Source organism: Pleurodeles waltl, chromosome 3_2 (genome assembly GCF_031143425.1).
Source record: "Pleurodeles waltl isolate 20211129_DDA chromosome 3_2, aPleWal1.hap1.20221129, whole genome shotgun sequence".
NCBI classification, from domain to species: domain Eukaryota; kingdom Metazoa; phylum Chordata; class Amphibia; order Caudata; family Salamandridae; genus Pleurodeles; species Pleurodeles waltl.
The window spans coordinates 141,799,498-141,822,979 of NC_090441.1; the positions used below are offsets into that span (position 1 = coordinate 141,799,498).

A 23,482-nucleotide genomic window follows, 5' to 3' on the forward strand; every position below is an offset into this window, starting at 1 on the left:
ACTGTGAGGCCTGCTCCCTTCATAGGCTAACATTGGGGCTGCCCTCATACACTGTTGAAGTGGCAGCTGCTGATCTGAAAGGAGCAGGAAGGTCATATTTAGTATGGCCAGAATGGTAATATAAAATCCTGCTGACTGGTGAAGTCAGATTTAATATTACTATTCTAGAAATGCCACTTTTAGAAGGTGAGCATTTCTTTGCACTAAAAACTTGTTGTGCCCTTCAATCCACGTCTGGCTAGGTTTAGTTGACAGCTCCTTGTGCATTCACTCAGACACACCCCAAACACAGGGTACTCAGCCTCACTTGCATACATCTGCATTTTGAATGGGTCTTCCTGGGCTGGGAGGGTGGAGGGCCTGCCCTCACACAAAGGACTGCCACACCCCCTACTGGGACTCTGGCAGACAGGATTGAACTGAAAGGGGGCTTGGTGCATTTCTTAGACACTCTTTGAAGTCACCCCCACTTCAAAGGCACAACTTAGTATAAAACAGGGCCTCTGCCCTACCTCATCAGACACTTGCTGGAGAAGAAACCTGAACCAGAACCTACATCCTGCCAAGAAGAACTGCCTGGCTGCTCAAAGGACTCACCTGTCTGCTTTCTACAAAGGACTGCTGTCTTGCTGTTGCCCTGCTGCCTTGCTGAACTCTTGTCTGGCTGTAAAAGTGCTCTCCAAGGGCTTGGATAGAGCTTGCCTCCTGTTCCTTGAAGTCTCAGGACCAAAAAGACTTCTTCCTTTCACTTGGACGCTCCGTGCGCCGAAAATTTCGACGCACAGCTTGTTTCGCGGCGAGAAAAACGCCGCATACCGACGCTGATCGACGCGACGCCCTCGGGACGATCGAGACTTCGACGCACAACCTCGCAAGGACAAAGCCGCTCGACTTTCCAGGAGAAATCGACGCGACGCCTACCGTGAGTGCGAAACTTTGACGCACGGCCTCGCAAGGACAACGCCGCCCGACTTCCAAGGAGAAATCGACGCGACGCCTGCCGTGAGACCAAAATTTCGACGCACGGCCTCGCAAGGACAACGCCGCCCGACTTCCTAGGAGGAATCGACGCGACGCCTACCGTGAGATCGAAACTTCGACGCGCAGCCCCGCAGAACGACGCGCAGCCGGAAAATAAGCAGGAGAATCCACGCACAGACCCGGGACATCTGGTAATCCCCGCGATCCACAAAAAGAGACTGTCTGCGCGCCGGAAAACGACGCCCGACTTCCCCGCGTGGAAAAGAACGACGCGAGTCTGTGTGTGCGGAGAGGAAATCGACGCACACACCCCTTGTTCCACGCATCTCTTCTCCTGTGGCCCTCTGAGGAGATTTCCCACCAGAAACCAGGTACTCTGTGCTTGAAAGACACTTTATTGCTTTTTAAAGACTTAAAGACACTTAATATCACTTCTCAGTGATATCTCTACAAATTCGTATTGCAACTTTGATCGTTTTGACCTACAAGTATCCAGATAAATATTCTATATTTTTCTAAACACTGTGTGGTGTATTTTTGTGGTGTTATACTATGGTGTTGTATGATTTATTGCACAAATGCTTTACACATTGCCTTCTAAGTTAAGCCTGACTGCTCGTGCCAAGCTACCGGAGGGTGAGCACAGGCTGATTTTGGATTGTGTGTGACTTACCCTGACTAGAGTGAGGGTCCTTGCTTGGACAGAGGGCAACCTGACTGCCAACCAAAAACCCCATTTCTAACAACACCCATCTGGGGAGAAGGCCTGCAGCTTCTTCATGGTCAGTCTGTATAATCTGCCAGAACTGTATACCCTCACTTCCTCTTGACTGTGAGTGGTGTGTTGGTGGAGCATTAGTGAGGTGCACATAGGGAATGGAGTACCCTGGGGCTGTGAGTCCACTGTATATGTGTTGTGTAGCACCAAGAAGGTTGGTTACCATGCCTTGGCCAGGATAGGTACTGAGATCGGTGTCTCCCCAGTCTCACTTGATGAACCTATGCATCTCATCTGCCTCTACCCTCCCCCCTCCCATGTCATTGAGCTGGTTGTAGGGCATCTGGTTCTGATTTATAAAACTCCCGGAAGAATAGCATGAAACCCTTTGTGATTATCTCACTGGCCGGTTAAAATCAGAGTGGACATGTGACTTGTGGCCTAGAAGGAAGTATTGCATGTACAAACACTGGGCTGCAAACAAATGTTCTACAATTATCTCAATTACTCAATGAAAACAATATTCCAGGTCATGTGTTTTAGAAGTCATATGCAAATGCATAAATCATTGCAAAATTCAAGAAACATGGGGACTCAAAAATGTAAATAATTAAATGTTATATTTGCAACATAATATTTCAAAAGACGTATCCAATAAACTAAAGGTGCTCTAAGTGATGGCGCAGGGAAAATTGAAAGTCAGTGAGCCATAACAAATAAATGAGAAGAGTTTCGTGTGATATGAGCGTTCTAAATGTGCCAACAAACACAATAAAAAAACGAGGAACCATTCAAAAATTACATTTTGGAGAGTAGGATTTTTGTCCTCCGAGAAGCCTTTGCAAAATACGCCAGTCCACTTTTAATTTCATACACACAAAGTACATTTGGACGCATTACTCGTACTCAGCATTATTACTGCCTTACTTTGTTCACAACCCTGTTCTTAGTGTGTGCAAAATCTCGAATGAATCCCAGACACTGCCCGGCTCATAGTTTGCAGAGCTTCCTGGTTTTCATGAGGTGATCTTAAGGTAAAAAAACACATGCAGGATGCTTGGATGGTAATCACAGAATTATCTGAACTTTGTGATTGAAAAACTTAGCAATTTCGCATATAAAAACCCCCTGTGTGAATCCCTGCCGCGTTGATGAACGTCATGCAATAAATGAAATGTAGAATCTGCCGCTCCGCAAATATTTGTTTCAGAGTGCAAAGTAAGTTAATTTACATGCTCTACTTATCCCAAGGGGATGTGTGAGTACCAGCTGGGGAATTCATTGAAAAGCTCAGTCTTGAACTGTCTTACTGCCAAATGATGTGAAGGGACCATCGTCGGACAGGAGCGGCCTCTGCCTGCAGCCAATAGCTAGAGCCTGGATCGCAGCTGGACAGGATCACAGTAATACTTGTCTGTGTGCATTTTAGGGACTTACAGAGCACTCTTCCGACAAAAAAGCCTTTAGGCGCTAATAAAGAGTGCCAGAGCAGTACAAATCAGAGTACAAAGGACAGATGTGCAAGCATTTGCAAAATGGCAACGCATCGGAAGTATGCCCTGAGACGCTGACAAAACATTACGCAAAAGCACTGAAAATGCAAGTCCAGTAACCCTCTGCTTGATCTGCAAAAATTAAACCAGGACAAGACGCTGCGCTGCCCTTGCTGATATTGCAAACACGCTGGAAAGAATTAAGAGCCCCTGTTTGATGCCTGGCAAAGTTGTCATATTAAGATATTCGCTGCAGTGCCTGTTGTAAATGCAGGTGTCAGTTACGTGTGAGAATAATGGTGACATTCTGAAAGCAGAGCTCCAGGAAATACATCCACTCCTGAGCTTGACTCTTGTATTTGTTGTGAATTTACCACTTCTCGGGGATCGACAAAGAATGTCTGTCGTAGCATGTCTGCGTGAATTATTTACGTGGGTGTGTGCATGTGCACACCAAGCAATCTTTTCTCTCCTTTGAGGAAAATAAACACCTGTTGACCTTCTTCCCTAAAATCCCATACACATGTCGTTATTCTATTCTATTTCCCTATTTCCTAATAAGAATGTCCTTCCTTTTAGTTTCGTGAGTAATCGCTGCAGTTTACAGGGCTCCAATTTCCAAGTAGGTTTTCAGCAGCGGAAACCCCACAAACAGGAGGATTTTACGCAGATTTAATTGGAGTAACGCTTGCAAGATCCCACGAAACCGGATTTTCTCTCTCTCTCTCTCTCTCTCTCTCTCTCGCACACACACACACACACACACACACCCACACCCATACACACACACATGCATGCACACACACGTGAACACACATGCCTGTACATACATACACACACATTCATATTTTATTGTGTCACGTGTGCACACACACGTGACACAATAAAATAACTAGACACGAGACTCGCTCACATTGGGCCCGATTCTCAGGATTTGAGTGTGGAACTTCAAACCACAAGTTGCTTAGTTAGCCTTAGGGGCAAACAGCTTTCGCCATCTGAGCCCATTGTTAATATGACAATTCCCTCTTTTGGCCTATCCTGCCTACAGTAGGTAGGCGCAATTCATCAAATGAACTGGCACCGATCCATGAGCGCCTCTGCTCTAAGATCTCAGATGGCAGATGTGCCCTTTCAACAGCTGCTCGTGTGTTACAGATATCCTCAGAACAGATGGCTGCATTCATCCAACTTCCAGCCTCCTTCTGTAGGCACTTCAAGACCCCTTTCTGCCACCTCGCCTTCTGAGAAGTAAACTGCTTGAGCTGTGCAGAGCAGGTACTGCAAGATGCCTGGCGGGGCTCCAGTCTCTATCTGAACAGATTGCCTAGCCTGGGAAAGTAGCTTCATTCGGAATGTGTAAATGCCTTAAGGACTGAGACTAGAAAATGCTGCCACACTGGTGTTTTATTGGAGAAAACAGATCTCTAGAGCTCACGCCGGGCAGAGGCAGCGCACACAGATGGCTCACGTTTCAGGGCTTCATATTTAATTCATGTCCACACCGTGTGCATATACAGATGCCGTCCTCAGAGTGACAGGGCGCAGACTTCACTGAAATACACCTCATGTTTTATTCTCATTCCTCTCTCTTCCGAAATGCCTTCCCGCCACCCACACTGTAACACCACAAAGATGCTTTCAGACACCGCACTCCTCCCTAACTCATCTAGGCCCTGCATCCTCCGCCACCCGTAGGACTCCTGCCACATCCGATCGATCCTGCAATTCATTCCTTTCTTTAACAATTCTCAAATAACTGCATGATCCATAAATTATGTAGGTGCCACTACACTGTACGTTGCCTGATGCTTTACGTGGAAGTCAATTATGTGCTTACATGGGCAGCAACTGGTGCCCCTGGCTTGAGGGTGGTACTCATGACACTGCCCTTGCTGGTCTGGTCTCAGGAATCACAAAGACAGTAATGTGAAAATATAGTAAAAAGTGCTCTAAGATCCTTGTTAATATGTGTAGCGTCCACCCCTTGCCCTATCGGCTGTCCCTCAGCAGCATCTCAGGCTGCTGAGGGACTAGAAGTGGGCCCAGGTGTCAATCTTAGATAAAATATTTATTTTGTGAGTGTTAGCAGCAGACAAACCCTATCTAACTACAGATGTATGCAACATTATATCATTCCAGTGTGGACGTTAGTTGATAGAAGTGAATGTACAAATACTTGTTCCCTGATGCTTTATCGGTGAAAACTTGAACATGGCATTTCCGGATATTGAAGTTTATTGAAGCTATTCAGAGGTGTATTTTACTGGGCAGAAATATGATGAATTTTTATGTCACTTGTCACCCATGCTAGCCAGCCTAAGTTTAGGATCCCTAATTTAGTGATTACTTTGAGAGATATTCTCAGGCATCTGTTGCCTAGGTTACTGGCCACTGGGTACCTCCTGTCAGAACCTATGCAACTGTTTATATCACTCTTGCATTTCTGCTCATTCCTGCGCGTCCCATCATTACTACTGGAGTTTGTGCTGAGAGATTTGTGATCAATGTGTGGATTGCTGCATTGCTCTCCACACCGGACACGAGCCGCCATCATTGTTTGTACAACATGGCATAAATTGAGCAATGTCATAATGGTAGCTAAGTGAACTTGCCTTATTCTAAGCCTGACATATGTATTTCCAAATACAACTTCAGGCAGGTAAACGTACAAAATTCATTCTAGCTTTTGTGAAGACATTCTGGTCGGTCGATGGCAGAGCTCGATAAAAACAAGGTATTGTTATCATCATCATCATCTTCTTCATCATCAGCAAAATCATCATCATCTACAAGGTCATGGGTCATTGGTTCTGCTCATTCTCTTCCAAAGGCTTTGAAAGTGGCTGCCAAGATGGCATTCTTTTTCATAAGTGCATTGTTACACCAACGTGCCATAAGCCAAACAGTGAAGCACATAGATACACGTACTGAAAGTTCAAGAATTCTTTTATGAATTATTTTGCCCATTTAGTGCATGGAAAAGGGAGCATGTGAAAAGGGGTTCTGAGTATTAAGAATATCTGGTGTGTCTTCTACTGAGGTTGAAGCACAGAATTCTTTTGGACATTTCAATCAGATTTAAATACTGATCCTGACTCCAGCACTTGAGCATCTGCCCTTTCCTCTTCCAGTTGAGATGAAGATGTTGAGGGTAGTCAAAGTTCAAGGAATCTGGCACAGGAGATGATCTACTTTAAGGCTGCCCGACACTTGAACGGCGTTGATAGCATACTGCGGAAAGCCAGCACGCATCTACTGTACAAGCAGAATGACCCTATTCGAAGATGGATTATCCTGCAGATTGATGTCAAAGACGAACAATTATCTACTATGGTCCAAGACTGAAGACCAATGCCCACTGGAGGAGCCTAGGTTAGAAGTGTGGACAAGTCCCTCTTTTGTTACAGTGGAAGGGGATTATAATCTTAACATACATCAAAAGATTGCTACTCCTGCACTTCTTCCACTGCAAATGTATATAAGAGGAGCTATAAAAAACACAGGGATGGTTTGGATGGTTGTAATGCAGTAATGATCTCATGGGTGATTGGAGAGTATATCATCAGAATATCTCCGACTACAATATTTGGTAAAAGGTGTAGTTCCCAGTCCTCTGATTCGTTATCATATACAGAATCAGTTATCTTGATTCCAGTATTACCGGATCACACACCTATTTACATTGCTTGTAAACCTGCATTTACACTGCCCACGATGATCTAGGATCCAGTGACAGTGGGCAGATAGGTCACACCAGGGATATCCCGTGCAACGGGATACCATCTTGAGCTGATGAAGGCAATGGACCTGCACACTATTTGGAATGCCTTTAAAGTGTGCTTTAAAGTGATGCTTGTTTTATTAATGTCTGGACGACGTAAAATGGGAATGAAGCACTGATAGCATTGGAGAGAAGGCAGGCAAAAGCACAGTGAGTGACTGCTAGTGACTGACCAGTTCAGAAGGACTAGCTTTTTGTAAAGCTGATTGGGAGAGATTAAAGAAGTTGTACTGTGCAATACATAGTGATCCGACAAACACTATTCCAAAAGGTCTTTAAGGACAATAACAAGATATTCAAAATGTTATTACTGATGTAAAAGTATTTTCTATTCATAATTACATTTAAAAAAAACAATAGGCACATGCACAATTGTGGTTTTATTTGGTACGATATTAAACTTGTATTGAAAATTATATGCAGAGACCCCTTGTCCTGATAATGATAAGGTATCTAGGTTCAACTGGTGGCAAAAAAATAAACTCCTCAATAGCGAATAGCTTATACTCTCTGTTCATGTAACTACCATAGGAGTTCCAACTACATTGGAATATATTCCCTCTGCTAATGGTACACATAAAAACACCTCTTAAATGATGTGCATAATCTCTTTATGGTTGTAGTATCCCTAAGGATGGTTAATTTGTTTAATGCACGCTTAAAGGGTAGTGAGATAGTGTTCTATTGAGGGAAACCGGTTGAATTTTAAGAGCCTGAAAGGAACCCAGGGGCTTGTTGATTATACTAGCTGGTCACTTTATAAAATTCAAATTATAAACCTTTCTTAAAGTTGTATACATCGATTACCAGGTATTATTCAGAAAATCATACATCTAGATTTAAGAAAATGCATTGCGGGCAATCTTTGGGCTGCCAATATGCACTTTAGGCCATAGACCATTGAAAAAATAATGCAAAAGCATAACTTTTAGTCCTGTTCTTGTATGCAATAAAAAATAAAATCCACATGCAGAACTAGGAATGTTTGGAAATCAAGCTGAAAGAAATCTCCTCTTCAAGTTTTCTGGGTTGAGTATGTCTTTACATCATGGCACTTCCACCAAAATGATCATTATTAGGGAGTCTCTGGGGTTACTAGAGATACAAAGAGGCACCCAGCATAGTAGCTCCCTATCTACATCATTATGCATCATAGTCCTTTATCTCTTGCAGGTATATTACAAATGGTGCAGTGACAGGCTGGCCCTTGTATTACTCGAATAACTAAAACGTTTCTGTCTGCTAATGACACTCAACTCATTTTAGATCCTGCGAATCCAGGATCCCCTCAACACATCCCACATACCTAGGTTGGGGACCTGCGTTCACATTCCATTTCTTTAGTATATGGTATGGGCTTCCCCTAGGGACACTTTTGTACATTTGCATTTGCATTGTTTTCTATCTCTTACTTATTACAAAATACTTTTTGGTATTGTGTCAGTAAAATAAAGTACCTTTATTTTTGTAACATTGAGTATTTCTCTTTCAACTGTGTAAGTGCTGTGTGACTACAGTGGTATTGCATGAGCTTTGCATGTCTCCTGGATAAGCCTTGGCTGCTCATCCACAGCTACCTCTAGAGAGCCTGGTTTCTAGACACTGCCTACACTACACTAAAAGGGGATACCTGGACCTGGTAGAAGATGTAAGTACCTCAAGCACCCACCACACACCAAGCCAGCTTCCTACAGTGCACTTGTCAGATCAGGACATCGCCTTGACATTGACGCAACTGGTACCCAAGGTCCATCGCATCTTGGCTCAGATGCATCACCACCACTGCGTTGGGAACTTCTAAGCATCTCCTCAACTGCATCGGGAAACTTATCGGGAATGCATCTGCTTGACATTGTGGTTCGGAACCAGCGCAACATTCCTGCACTAAAATTTATGGTACTTTGGTTCAGTGGTTCTAACTGGTTCCCTGTAGACAGCCCACACACTATTGCAGTAACTCTAGAGTCTTTGACTTTGTCCTGGTCCAGGGTGACCATATGGCCCGGTTGGCACTTTTTGCTTCTAAGCACTTCTCTACAGTTCATTCTTTAAAAATTCATAACTCAAGATCTATTTATTGAATTTATGTCGTATTGGGATTTTTAAATTCAATTAAGTTCTATTTTTCTAATCAGTTGTGTTTCCTTTTTCTTTGGTGTTTTTATTGTTTTATTGTTGAAGTTTTGCAAAAATACTTTACACATTGCCACTTAACGTGCAGCTGCCTGCTCTGTGCCAAGCAACCAGAGGGTGAGCACATGGTAATTTAGATTATGTTTGTGATTTACCCTGACTAGGACTGTGGTTCCTGATTGATCAGTGTGCATATCCATGTCAACCCAAAACCCCACTTCTAACAAGGTGAAATCAAATGTACACCGTGGATTTGTAGTTAATAGGAGAGCAATGCTAATGTACTTTTATGTTTGCATCTTTCTAGTAGCAGGTTTTTTAGACAAATTATGAAAAAGTACTAACATTTAAAGCAAACCATCAAAATACATGTTGCTCTAAATTGCACTCCATTAGTGAACATGCTCAGTCTAGGCATTTATACGATTCAATAGTCTAGCGCTTAGACGCAAGAATAAAAAAAATATGAGTTAGCCAGTGGAAAGTGGCCAGTTAAAATAAAACATTGGATCCTGTGCATATTATTGAGCCCTTAAGTGTTTCTTCTGTCAGAGCTGTGCTCTCTCTGTTGTCTAATTAGTTAGTAGTCGGAATAAAAACTGTAGTCTCAATCTTTCCTTTTCACTTTCACTTTCACAGGTTTCACAATTGAGACAACCCTGTTTAAGATGCCACAGGTCGTTTCACTTTTAAAACTGTACTTTCCCCAGACATAACCTCTCCAATAGAGCTGCAGTGTCCGCTCTCTTTAATGGGACTCCCATTTACTCCACACAAAAATGTAAATTCTAAACAAAAAGACCAAACTCAAATTAAATTTAGACAAAAAACATTTGCCTCCAAACATGTTCGTGCTAGAATGGTGATGCAAAATCCGTGGAATATATGTGTATAGACAGATTTAGGAAATTTTAACAGGTCACTTTTTTGTCGGTGGGTATTTTATGCATTATTTTTACAGTATACTATTTTGTGTTCTATATGTAGCCTACATTTTGATGTCTGCATATGCAAATTATAGTGAAGTACTGTCTCGGTTTGAATTTTTTCTATGGGGACCCTTTACCCTGAGCCTACGATAGTATAGTAAAACATTTATGAGAGAGTGTTGTACGTTTTCCTCTGCCACTCAAGAAACAACTGCAGATCAATTGCTGAATTATTCGCCAATCAATGGGGTGGCGCAGGTAAATAATTCCACCTCAAACCAGTGGCAGCAGGTAATTTAAGCAGAGGTTGGGGAACCAAACATGCACACATACACACTCACACCCATGCATTCACATACGAGCACACATACACTCATTCACAACACTCCCTCCCAAATATTCATATATATACACACATGCATGCATGCACTAAATATTAAAAAATTACATTTACCTTCTGCAGCTCTCAGGATGGAAGCCTCAGAGGTCCCAGGAGGATTGGGACAGCCACCTTCTCACACTGGCTGACGTTAGGTCAGCCAACGGGGGGGAGGCAACAGTCCCTACCTCATCACAGAGTGGGAGGGGTCAGTGAGAGTGGCTGACCACACCCAACTCAGTGATGTGTCAGTGATAGACACTTGACCCTGGGCACTTCAGGACTTAAAACTGAAGCACCCAGCTCTGAGGCTATCAATGACACCTCCCCCCATCACAAGTGGTGGAGGCCTCGAGGTGCTTTGTCAGGCTGAAGACATCACGCCCACAGGAGGAGCTGTGACATCTTCAGCATGGCAAAGTTCAGCCCAGATAGCCAGGAGCCTGCACATTTAGCTCATGTCTAGTAGAGTGTCTGTCACTGGCATTTGCTCAGTATTCAGAAATTCCACTTGTTGCATTACTGTGGCATAGAAAGCTCTGATGCTGGGTGTCCTACTAAACATCGCCCTTGGTAGCAGTGTGCAAAGCCTGCCAGCCCTTCGCTGTCTCATTCATCACTGATTTTACAGTCCAGACTGTGTCATACAATTAGTTTCCACATCATTCAGCCTTTAGTCCTTCCTCTTTGTCTATTCCTATTTCCTTTGGGAGTTTCTAAGAGGAGCAAACTCAATTCACATCTTTCGCATCACACAGAAACCATTTCACATATGTACACATATCAACGATAAATAATAAAGGCAGCCCAGCCAGAAGAGCCAATATTAAACAGAAGCACTGCCTGGTAGTTGGCACATTACTTCTTGGCAAGCGGGGCGTGCCAACCTGCCAAGTGTTCCCTCCTCAAAGCTTTGTAATATAGAAAGCATGAATATTCATGGACCACAGGGGGATATTCATACGCATCGTTTCACCAGCATTATGCAAATACCCCCGCAAAGACAAATTAAAAAGAAATAAAATGTGAACACTATAGCAACGCCCCCTTCTCTTCTCGTTCTTCTGTAATAAGTTTATTGGTTGGCTCACGCCGCTACTGAAATTCATTTTTAGTAACCTAAGTAAAGAAAGTTAATTTTCACTCCTCGCCCCCTTTAGCCCTTCAGTATCATAGGAAGTATTTCTGCCATTAGCGTGGGTCAAGCTTTTTATGTAATGGAGGTCAAAGGTTACATGATTCGATTTCCTCTATGCCTCGCTTATAGTTAGTCAGCATCCTTAACTAACAGGCAATTAGAGCAAATATGTTCACAGCCTTCCTGCAAAATATTCACAAGTCTACCTAGTAAAGAAATCTCCGTGTTACGGAAACTGGCAGGCGCTCCCATCCTCGTGATGCGAGAGACAACCGGAGAAGAAGGGGCATGTTCACTGTAGGATACATGGTAATGAAAAAAAATAGAAGAATAAAACACATTGCATCCCAAAAAGGACAGAAACACTACCTACTTTGTCTGAGCAGAATTCCGAGCACATCTCCACCGTCAAACCGGACTGCAGCACGGAGACAGGGAAGGCGTCTGTTAAATTTGCTGGAGCTCTGTAGCATCCTCGATAGGTAATATTCCTCCCTGCGGAGACATGGAGTGGAGACCTTGTGACTCGTATAGCAGTAGCCTTGCTTTGTCATCATCATTCCAGAATCAATAGATGCTATGTGCCTTCGGAGAAAGGCCTGCACTGAACAATGAATGACCAGGTAAACATTTATGTAGGTTTGCTTCACTGGAGTGATCCGGAGAATATTCCTGACCAAATTAATTGTGTAAGGGCCACAGGATCCTGCAAATTTCTAGGGCAAATACAGGCATTTTGTAGGACCCCACAAGTCAAGCCCATTGGATGTCACATCACTGCAAACATACTCCACATACATTATTAAATTTAGAGTGGACTGAGGAAGCTAATTCCGACAGTGCACTTAAAAAACGTTTTTGGGAGGACAGATTAATGGGTAGAATCAACCCAAACGTGAACCACACGAAAGGTTTGAGAGAATTTTTAAACCTACAAAAGTCGTTTGATTCCAGTTTCTCATCTTTTATTTCACCCAGGAACAGTAGAAAGTTCCTGGCCCAGGTGTCATATGGACCAGACTCTACTGAGACCAAATGTCATAGTAAAAATGTGTTCTACAAGCTGTATGAAAGAAGGATACTGATTTAAGGCATTCTATAGCCATATAGTCAAGCAAATAGATCCATGTTAAAACTATCTGATTCATGCATGTTTTTGCACATGGTCATTCAAATTGGGAACAAAAAAAACATATGTAAAGGTAATCCCCTGCAGGATATGGTAGGCCTTTACCCTCATGCAGTGCATTTGTGATTGTGGAAATGCCCCCGTTATTTGGAATGTTCACAATCACAAATTTAGGGTTAGGTAGGTTTGTGTGTTTACCTATAAAAGTAGAAAAACACGCACAGGCCTGTCCATCTGTAGGTGTTCACATATCCCTGGCACAATATTTACTACTTTGGAAATGCATTCAAATAAACAATTAATAAGGAAAGGAGAAAGTATGTTTCCAGAATGCGAATGGAGGAACATCACCCCCATAATTGATGATTTTCGCAGGCAGAGTATATGTTCCCAAAGGAGAAACAAAAAAAGATTGTGATAATGCAGAACTGTGTCTCTGTTAGGCATGCAGAATTCTCACAAGGTGCACACTCTGCATATACATAGATTTCCAGGAGTATTCCATGGAGTCGGTGTGAATTCCAGACTTTTGCACCAGTTAAAAGGATCTATCTATATGAGTTACAAGCACAGATGTAACCTCACAGGTGCACTTTTTGGACTTTCAAGTATGGCCATTTCTGATTCAAGCGAACGAGCTCACCTACTACCTTATGAAATAAATGGTTTTAAAGGGGTATTTTTGTGGGCACAATAGCAATACAAATGTATTCTCCCCATGCCCCCTATCTTTTTACAAGACTTCCACAGGGTCAGTCTTCTACATCGTCACACAAATATTCCGACTCACCATTTCTAGTTTGTATAATAGTAATTCAGACCTGCCATCTCACACTGTGCCAGAGTGACACACAATATTGGCTCCCCTCACATGGTTTCCCAGTGAGGTGCCAATATCACATGGTAACAGGGGAAATGAGTGGAAAACCAGTGTAAAGAGTGGTGTTCAGAACATTTTCAGAGGCTTTTAACTGCTGATTAATGGGCGTGAGAACACCCCATGACATCGGCAATAGCCTCAGCAAGCTTGGTTTTTTGGGTTTTTTTTTAGACATTGTTTGGGGCTTGGTTGGAAGCAAATGTGCCTTTTAGGTGCTTCTTGCCACAAGCGCAAAAACAACAGTTGATGGACAGAATGCAGAACAAATTAAACATTCACCCCCAGTCACGGATCTGGGTTTAATCCATCAGTTTTTTTGTTTGCCAAGCCATTCCAGTTTGGACCTAGCCATATGGAAATTAATCTTGACCCTGCTCCCCAATGGAACAGTTCAGCCTGAAGTGCCAAGCAAGGTCCTTCGTGGACCAGAAACAAGCATCCTGGGACCGGTTTCAGGGTATCACCTTTTAACAGCCAGGCTAGCTTGAATCTGGTGGCATAGCAAGCATGCAACCCACATATGGGCATACCCTTCCCACTTAGGGCGACAAATGCAAAATCGACAGATAATGGACAGAATGCTGAACAAATCAAACATGCTCAAATTGTATGGTTGATTGGTTTATCCATGATTGGCATTTTTGATTAACTAGTAAGTGCCTAGTAAAGTTCACTGGAGGTGCCAGGGCCTGTAAATCAAATGCTACTAGTGGGCCTGCAGCACTGATTGTGCCACCCACATAAGTAGCACTGTAATCATGTCTCAGAGCTGCCATGCAGTGTCTGTGTGTGGTTTTAAACTGTAAATTCGCCTTGGCAAGTGTCCTCACTTGCCAGGCCTAGCCCTTCTCTTTTCTTACATATAAGACACCCCTAAAGTAGGCCCTAGGTAGCCCCATGGGCAGGGTGCAGTGTATGTTTAAGGTAGGACTTTTACTATTGTGTTTTATCTGTCCTGACAGTGAAATACTGCCAAATTTGGTTTTCACTGTTGCAAGGCCTATCTCTCTCATAGGTTAACCTGGGGGCTGCCTTTAAACATGATTAAAGCGTAGCTTCCCTTTGAGGGCAGATAGACATGTGGAGTTTGGAACCTCTGAACTCACAATTAAAAAAACATTTGAGTAAAGTTGGTTTTGAGATTGTGTGTTTGAAAATGCCACTTTTAGAAAGTGGGCATTTTCTTGCTTGAACCATTTTTGTGACTCTGCCTGTTTGTGGATTCCCTGTCTATATCAGTTTGACAGTTGGGTTGTTTGCACCTCTCTCCAGACAGTGACACAAAGAGGGCTGGGGTGTAGCCTGCATATTCTGATGAGCCATCTGTGCTAGGAGGGAGGGGAGGAGTGTTTACTCGCACCTGAAAGGGCTGTGCCTGCCCTCACACAATGCAGTCTCCAACCCCCTGGTGTGTGTCTGAGGCCTTGCCTGGGCAAGGCAGGATTTCACAAACAAGTGAGACTTTTCCTTTGAAGTAAGCCTACTTCAAAGACCAAAATGGGTATAAGAAGAGGACCCAAAACCACAGACTTTAGACACTTCTTGGGGTAGACAATCTACCTCACAGACACTTCTGGACAAGAAACCTGCTGGTGAAGAATCCCTGAACCAGACCTGCCAAGAGGAACTTCCTGGCTGCCCAAAGGACTCACTGGGACTACTTTTCTGACAAGGACTGCTGTCTGCTGTTTTCCTGCTGCATTGCTGCTCCCTGGCTGTGCTGAGAAGTGCTCTGCAAAGGCTTGGATAGAGCTTGCCTCCTGTTCCTTGAAGTCTCAGGACCAAAAAGACTACACTCCTGCAACTGGACTCCTTGTGCAGTGAAAATTTGCTGCATAGCCTGCTAAAAATGACGCACAGCCTGCCCCACAGTGAGAATTTCACCACACGCCGAACCGGAACGATGCAGCACGACTTCGCAAGGAGAAGATCGACGCGGCGCCTGCGTTGCGACCGGAACTTCGACGCATGGCCAACCGGATTGACACAAAGCTGACACGGCACGACGCAGCCCGACTTCCAGAGAGGAATTGACGCAGCACCTGCCGTGTGGGAGAAATTTCCACGCAACGCCCACTGGATCGACACAGTGCTTGTGACTTCGCTCCGCAAGCCCAGGATTCCACGCAGAGTCCCCGGGGCACCAGAAAACCCCGCAACCCAAAGGGGAACCAAGTCTGTGCACCGGAAATCGATGCAAAGCCTTCCCCGGTGTGGAAAATAACAACACAAGTTGGTGTGCGAAGGGGCGAAACCGACGCACACTTCCCCGTTTTCCACGCATCACCTCCTGTGCGGTCCCTTGTGGAGATTTTGAACGCGAACCAGGTACTTTGTGCTTGCAAGAGACCTTAATTGCTTTTAAGAGACATTTACTTCTTTTGCAAATACTTAAGACACTTTATATCATTTTGCAGGGATATCTCAACATATACTTATTGCATTTTAATAGTTTTGACCTGCAGCTTATCAGATAAATATTATAGATTTTTTAAACACTGTGTGGTGTATTTTTGTGGTACTATATGGTGGTATTGTGTGATTTATTGCACAAATACTTTACACATTGCCTTATAAATTAAGCTTGACTGCTCAGTGCCAAGCTACCAGATGGTGGCCACAGGATAATTTGGATTGTGCGTGACTTACCCTGACTAGAGAGAGGGTCCTTGCTTGGACAGGGGGTAATCTGACTGCCAACCAAAGACCCAATTTCTAACATGTGACAAGGGGAAAAACAGGTCTTTCTAGCAAATGTGTTACCCTCCAGAGTTATCTTACTATTATTATTGTTCCCTGGGATTTACAGGACACACACAGATCTGTGCAGAAGGTGCCTTAACCCCATGAGATATTTTAAAATGCAGACTTTGAAACCAATTTTGCAGAATAGATTTAGTGCTATGTTTCTCCTTGTTGCCGACTTCTCTGTGGCAGAGTTTAAAAAAAATATGTATATAAATTGCAGCCCACATGCCACTTTTTTGCACAACCCAGACACAAAATCTAATTTGTTAACTCTCATAATTCGCTCAAATGTACCCATGATAAACCTGCAAAAAGTGTGTGAAATGTTAAGATGTGATACCACTTTTTGTGATGTCAGTTCCTGAGAGGTCTTGGCTGTGATGCCATTTCCTGTCCCGCTGGGATGTCATACACCATGATGTCACACTTGTATACTGCCAAACTTGGTTAGTCCCCCCACTTCTGTTTTTTAGGGGCGAGCCTGCGTTGCATGCGCTTACGCATGCGTATCGCTAGCAAGACGCTTTAGGTATTAGAAAAGGGCTCGGAGCCCCGTCCACGTCACGACAGTGTCTTTCATTGTTCGTGGGCTTGCCGGTTAGAATCTGCTTGCTTTGATTAGTGGAAGGCACGCATATGTCATGCCTTTTCCGGTGGTTAGCCCTCCTCGAGCGCAGCGACCAAGTACAGAAAACATGCGAGGCTCGCTGTTTCCCGTCAGGTTTGTGGACTACTTTTTCTCTATTTTCGCAGCGCGATCTCGCTTGGCAGAAGTCAAGCGCTTTGATTAATATCGACCCTGTTACACAGTTAATTGCACTTTTGCCAGTTATGTACATAATTGCACTTTTACTGATAGGTTTCATTACGAGTGAACTGTAGCTGTTTTTTTCTTTCAACGTGGCAAGAAAAATCTGGTTGGGAGTTTACAACTGGTAATAGCTGTAACTCGGACAAATGCGACACCCGTTGCATTGCAAATGCTTGGTTAGTGCTTGTGCCCTGCTCTGCAGTGCCTTCAAGAGCACACTTTTCAGTGCCTTCACTCACACACTGATCTCTGCTTTCATGGGCTCTCTCTGCTGTGTCTTCGCAGCACACTCTGTTCTGGTTTCATGAGCTCACTCTGCTGCGTCTTCACGCGCGCACTCTTCTGGTTTCATGAGCTCACTCTGCTGCGTCTTCGCGCGCGCACTCTGTTCTGGTTTCATGAGAGCACTCTGCTGTGTCTTCTCGCGCACAGTCTGTTCGGCATTCACGCGCACAATCTGCTCTGCCTTCATGCGCACACCCTGCTGTGCCTCTCTGTAAGATTCCTCTACTGCACGGCCGCCGCTAGATAAGGGAAAAGAGCTACCCTCCCCTTCAATGGAAATATGTGCGCATGTTCCTGCCATGGATAAGGTATGCAAATCGGGGTCTCGGTTGTGAAAAAACACTCAGAGAAAATTATTTGGCTTTTTTCTGAAAGAAGGCAGCGCGATGTAGTTTGACCTCGGGCCTCGGTGCTTGCTCCGTTAAATAATGCCCCAAAGGAATCGAGCGTCTTACATAAATGCAGGTTGCTTGCCCAGTAGTTTATTTCACCAACCAGAGAGTTCCGCACGAGCCAAAAATGTAATAAAATCCCTTTGCATCTATTAAACACTCCGAAATAGGTAGCTAACGAGACAAGTGTTCATAGAGGACCAGAACATCTCCATACAACGTCTATCCAATTCTAGTGTTTATCCGTGCCAACCAAGCAGAGCAGCTGGGTTTAGCCACCCAATATACAATAGAATTAAAAACAGGACAAGTAATGCATTGATTCTGGTCCTCTTATGAAAAAATAACAGCCAGGAACAGTTTCTGCAGATGTTCCTGTCCGCAGACTCTTCAGAGCCACACATTTGGTTTGTAGACAGTGGTACAATGCACCTCTTTGTGTTGCTGATGTACCTGCTCGTGCCATAACTCCACTTTTATGCCCGCATAGAGATTTTTGTTATGCTAAGTATTTTGAATTTTTTTGGGGGAAAATGTACCCCTAAGAAGATGAACGGATATGTATGTAATTGCTTCACAGTAATTCAAATCATGGACTGTGGTTTTAAAGTAGATGCAGATTGGAAAAATCGACTAATCAAGCACAGTTATGAAATAATGTAATTGCATGAGTTTTAGCTCTCCCACCCAGTGTTTAATTTGTAAATAAAAACGTGCCGGTGCCCAAAGCTCTCCTCCTAAAAACCGGCTGCCGCAATTAAATGTGTGAACACAGAATACTGAGGCGGCGTAATCCTGCAGCCATCTCGGGCCTCTTCAATCCATTTAAGCCACTCCCTGCCCCTTCAGCTCACTCTAGCAGCTTTCTACTTTCTTCCTTTGTGACGCTTTTTCGTTTTTACCTTACTCCGACTTTCCCGTATGTGTCTTTGCTCGCAGCAAAGGCAGAAGGATAAGCACCGGCCCTCAAAAATAATTGCCGGTGAAAGAAGAAGCACACATTAATTCTACCGGTGGGTGGAACTCACAGAGAATTCTGCGGAGTTCCATAAAAACCCAGCAAGGTTCTGCAGGATTCCACTGATGATGGAATTCAGCATATATCCTGCTCACGTTGATTTTTATTGCCAGGTGCTTGTTCAGAGCTGTGCAATCAGCGTGAACCGCACCACGTGGAGCGCCAAAGGGCTGCTTCTTTCTGTCGCTTGAGTAGATTTTCTACTCGAGCTGCAGCTTTCTCAATGCAAATGATAGTGACCTGCCACTGCCTGCATTGACAACTCTCACTGGAAAATGATTCAGCGCTTGATTTTCTCGCTCAGTGGTGAGCCGCACAAAAAAACTCCACTGACAAAACCGAAATGTTTATCTACCTCTACGTATCACATGTCCACGCACAGGGACAAAACTGAAGATCACTTATGCACAGCAGCAAAATGCCTCTCGCATATGCCACTGTAGATGAGCTCTCTTCCAACAGAGCACTCCCACACAGTGTCGAATGCCGCTCGTTCACAAAGGCACTTCAGTGCCTCAGCAGGTTACAAAGCAGTATATGATTGCAATTACCATACAAAGATGATGACAATCCAGTCATTTGGAAGAATGTTCTTTTAACGTTATTTGAAGCCAAAGAACATGGTTTCCTGCTCACCTAGATTATATTTCATAGTCTTTTTTTGGAGCAGATTTTCTTCATTTAGGAAATCGCATTATTTTTGACCCCATCTCTTTGAGGCCACCAAAATGTCCCAACTGAATGAATGTAGCATCTTGTATACCCATCTTTTACATGTTACTTTCCTGCGTGATGTTATATAAAAGTTAAGTTTCTCAATTTGTCATACCAAAGAAAAGGTACAAGAAGGGAGGTTCAGCCGTGATGAGGCAGTATACAGATTTGTTAAAAATATTAACTTTGTTTAAAAGGCTCACAGAAGAATGACACAGCACTCTATGTTACTGATTCTAACTTGTTGAGAATTGTTTATGCTAACTCCTCATAACAAACTTTTCAATACCAAGAAGCAGAAACAATGCTCGTCAGTAAATTAAGGCTAAACCCATAGGAAAGATGGCATTAGTAAGTAGCAGCACTATGAGATCTGAATCAATTTACAGGGAAGTTTTCAAGATTCAAGAAGACAACTTTAACTTCATTTGAAGAGGAAATATCTCATCCTCATGGTACATGCTACCACTGCTTTTTTACATCACTTCTCTTTTTCCCCTTTAGTACCTACTGGGCTCCTCTTTGACCACATGCTTCCATGTCACAAAACCATTTCTTGAATAAGGCCTTAAAAGTGTGTTTTTGTTTTTCTTTTAGTGAGATGTTAGAGTGTGCACTAGGCCATTGATCATTTGAGTGATTTACATGGTAAAAATGTATATTTGGTCAAAGAGTCGGAGGAAAGAGTACTCCTTCATGTACTGTACCACCCATTAAGATAAGCAATAGACCAATAGAAAACGAAAGTGCTGAAATTAACATACAGGTACAGGTAGTGATCACCCATAAAAGAAGTCCCAAAGCTAGTAAACAAAATGAAGCAGGGCCTCATGATCCATTTCAAGTAGCAATGGATTTCGAATGTCACGGAGAACCTTAAAAAATAATTTGTTGTATGGAATAAAGAACATACTGTCCTTATTGCTCATACAGCCAATAAATTACAGGCCCTTTTAAATGTTTTTAATTAATTTATGAGGAATTTAAATTTGAAAGTTAACCATCAAAAACATTTTATATTGACCTGTGCCTGAAAAAATACTCGGCAAAAAGCTTTTTTATTGGGGAGATCCCTGTAGCCAAGATATCTAATTTTAACTATTTGGCCATTTTGTTATATATGAATATGAATATTACACTCTCCAAATGTCTTGCGGAGAATGATATTCTCAATAGACTGCAAATTAGATTCAGGCCAAATCATAGCACTGAAGCTGTTCTAGTTGTAGCTACTGAGGAGTTTAGGAGCATCTTAAACAATGGTGAGAAGGCAGCAGTGATCCTGTTGGATCTTCCGGCTGCTTTTGATACCATAAATCATGATGTTATGATGGAACGTCTGTCAGATATTCTTCAGAGATGTTTTACTCCTTCCTCTCAGGCAGAGAACAGACTGTTGTCCTGGGGAATTTTGTAACCAAGTCTTTCACTCTGCCGTGTGAGGTACCTCAGGACTCTTCATCAGGTTCTACTCTTTTTAATATTTGTGTGGCACCCCTACAAAATTGATTCACACCTTTGGTTTCACTCCGGTGGCATATGGAGATGACATGCAAATTGTTGTGTCCATTACAAATGATGAGGAGGAGATTAGATGCTGTTTCAATGGCTGCATGGGAGTCACTGAGGACTGGATGAGTAGCAATAGTCTGAAGATGAATTAGAGCCCAAACTGAAATTTGCTTTTTTGGTAAAGAGTGAATGTCTTAGGACCAGTCTTGGTAGCCCCAGAAACTCAGCCCTTCTCCCTCCCCTGTTTCATTGGTTAGGAACATGGGAATACATTTTGAATACTTTGTTTGTCCTACAAGGTGAAGATAAAAAAACTGACCTTTTTATTTGCTTTTTCTTGCTTCAGATGCTAAGGAAGGTGCTTCCATTCATTCCATTTAAATTTCAAAAGTCAGTGGCCAATGCCTTAGTGTTGTCAAGACTGGACTACTGCAATGCTCTATATGTGGGCATTCACCAGTGTTGTCTGAAAAAACGTCAAATCCTACAGAATTCAGCAGCTTGCTTGCTAATGAGAGTCCCTAAGTTTAAGACAGTGGCAGAGGCCCTGCATGAACTTCACTGGCATCCTGTAATTAAAAAAGTTAGTTTTAAGGCCCTGTGCCTAGCATATAAAGCTTTGCATATAGAGGGGCCAGCCTACCTAAAAAAGAAGACTGATGTGGTACTGTCCCAGAAGAAAGTTGCCCCCAACCAACTCTCAAACAGTTATTGTTAGTAAATTTAAAACAAAGAAATGGGGAAGTAGGAGTATCATCTTTTCTACAGCTCAAATGTGAAACGATCTCCCAGGACATCTTAGACATCAGTCCAGTTTTCTTACTTTCAGGTAGCAGCTTAAGAAATGACTCTTCGCACTTAGCACTGAGAATCTGTTTTTGATATGCATTCAGCTAGAGGTTCTTTCTGATGATAATTTGTTTTTTAACCTAGGTTTTTTCTTCAACTTTGTGGGGTGTATGCTAGCGGCAAGACACCTTTGGCATTCGTGCACTCTACACATCTCTCAATATCAATATCAATATTTGACTTGGGATAGGTTAGTCACTCAGAGAACATAGAGGATGGCAGCATCTTGTGAAGTAAGTTGTGGCTTTGCGAAAAAGCTAAGTCACAAGACACGTAGAGAGATGCCCCTGTTATATAGGAATAAATGCCTCTCAGCTGGAATGTATGTAGCAGGAGTATGAGGATATGCAGGACTGGGTAATCTGCAGGTAGCTGAAAACAATCTTTGCGTAAACTCCTGGCCATCCCCAAAACTAAGCCAAGTTTAATTTCACATCTTGAACTTCTCTGAAGGCTCAAGTAACACTGACTCCTCTCTTATTGTGGTTGAAATTGTTGGTCACACCAGAGACCAGTTTTTCTTAGAAGGTTTTGGAGGATTGCCTTTACATAAGTAATATGACTGCTATCCCCTGGCTAGCATATGTTCAGAATACATTTTCGTGATCTGGGTTTGAGCCTTTTTTTGACTCCCCAGGTAGCATTGGCCCCCACTCCAAGGAGCTGGTACAACAAGGGTTTTTTTGCTGGCAGGGAGAAGGCCAGAATAGTAAAATCCTTGATATGGTTTCAATTCTTTGATATGTGCCAATTTCAACCACCTCAGTGATGGAATCCCACTTATCTTGGATAGTGAATCCTGTGCATAGATTTTATTTTACTCGTTTAAGATTAAGTGCGGTCCCCTTTTTAGTAGCATTTTCCCAGACAGGTACTAGGTTTGCCTCACTTCCTTGTAGCCTTGTGATGTTGTCTCTACTCAATCTACGATGCCCTTTATGCTTTTTTGCACATTGTATTGCACTAAAAGATTTTGGACCTCATCTACGAGGCCCTAGCGGCACACTGCGCAACTGGAATGTCATTTTGTTTGACATTCCGGTGCTGTAGTGTGCCAGCCCATATTTACAGGGCCAAGCAAACCCACCTTCCGTGGCTTTTCATGGCCTTCCAAATATGGACCCCTTTCACGCATAACACTGCATAAAAGGGCTGTTCCGTGGGAGTCGCTTGGGGTGACACCCATGGAACCCAAAGGAATCTGATGAATTCCCAGATGTACAAATCTGGGAATGCGTCAGGTTCCTACGCCACATCAGGGATGTCGTAAGTGACGCAACGGGGGCATTCTGCAGCACACATAGTAAGAGAAAACACCTCTTGTGATTGTTATTGTGCAGGAAGGTGTCCTTCCTGCACGAAGACAGTAATCCCCACAAAGCAGGCACCATTGCACAATGGTGCTAGTGTGCCTGCTTTGGTGCATGGCAGCAATTTGTGCACCAGTGCAGGAGAAGAGGACAGAAATGCACTGTATCTTGCAGATACAGCGCATTTCTGCCCTTTCCCGGTGGTGCAGGGTGGTGCAGCAAGGCACTTGCTGTGACCTCCTGCGCCACTGGCCTTGTAAATGAGGCCCTTTGTTTTTT

General features: G+C 43.3%; 1 protein-coding gene across 1 annotated transcript in view; it reads right to left on the reverse strand.

The window, feature by feature from the left end:
• Positions 1 to 23,482, reverse strand: part of WSCD1 (WSC domain containing 1) — a 218,842-nt gene that overhangs the window by 46,310 nt on the left and 149,050 nt on the right. Inside the window, exon 5 of the mRNA XM_069227004.1 lies at positions 11,929 to 12,050. Coding sequence (XP_069083105.1) covers positions 11,929 to 12,050 — 122 coding nt within the window. The remainder of the gene's footprint in view (positions 1 to 11,928; positions 12,051 to 23,482) is intronic.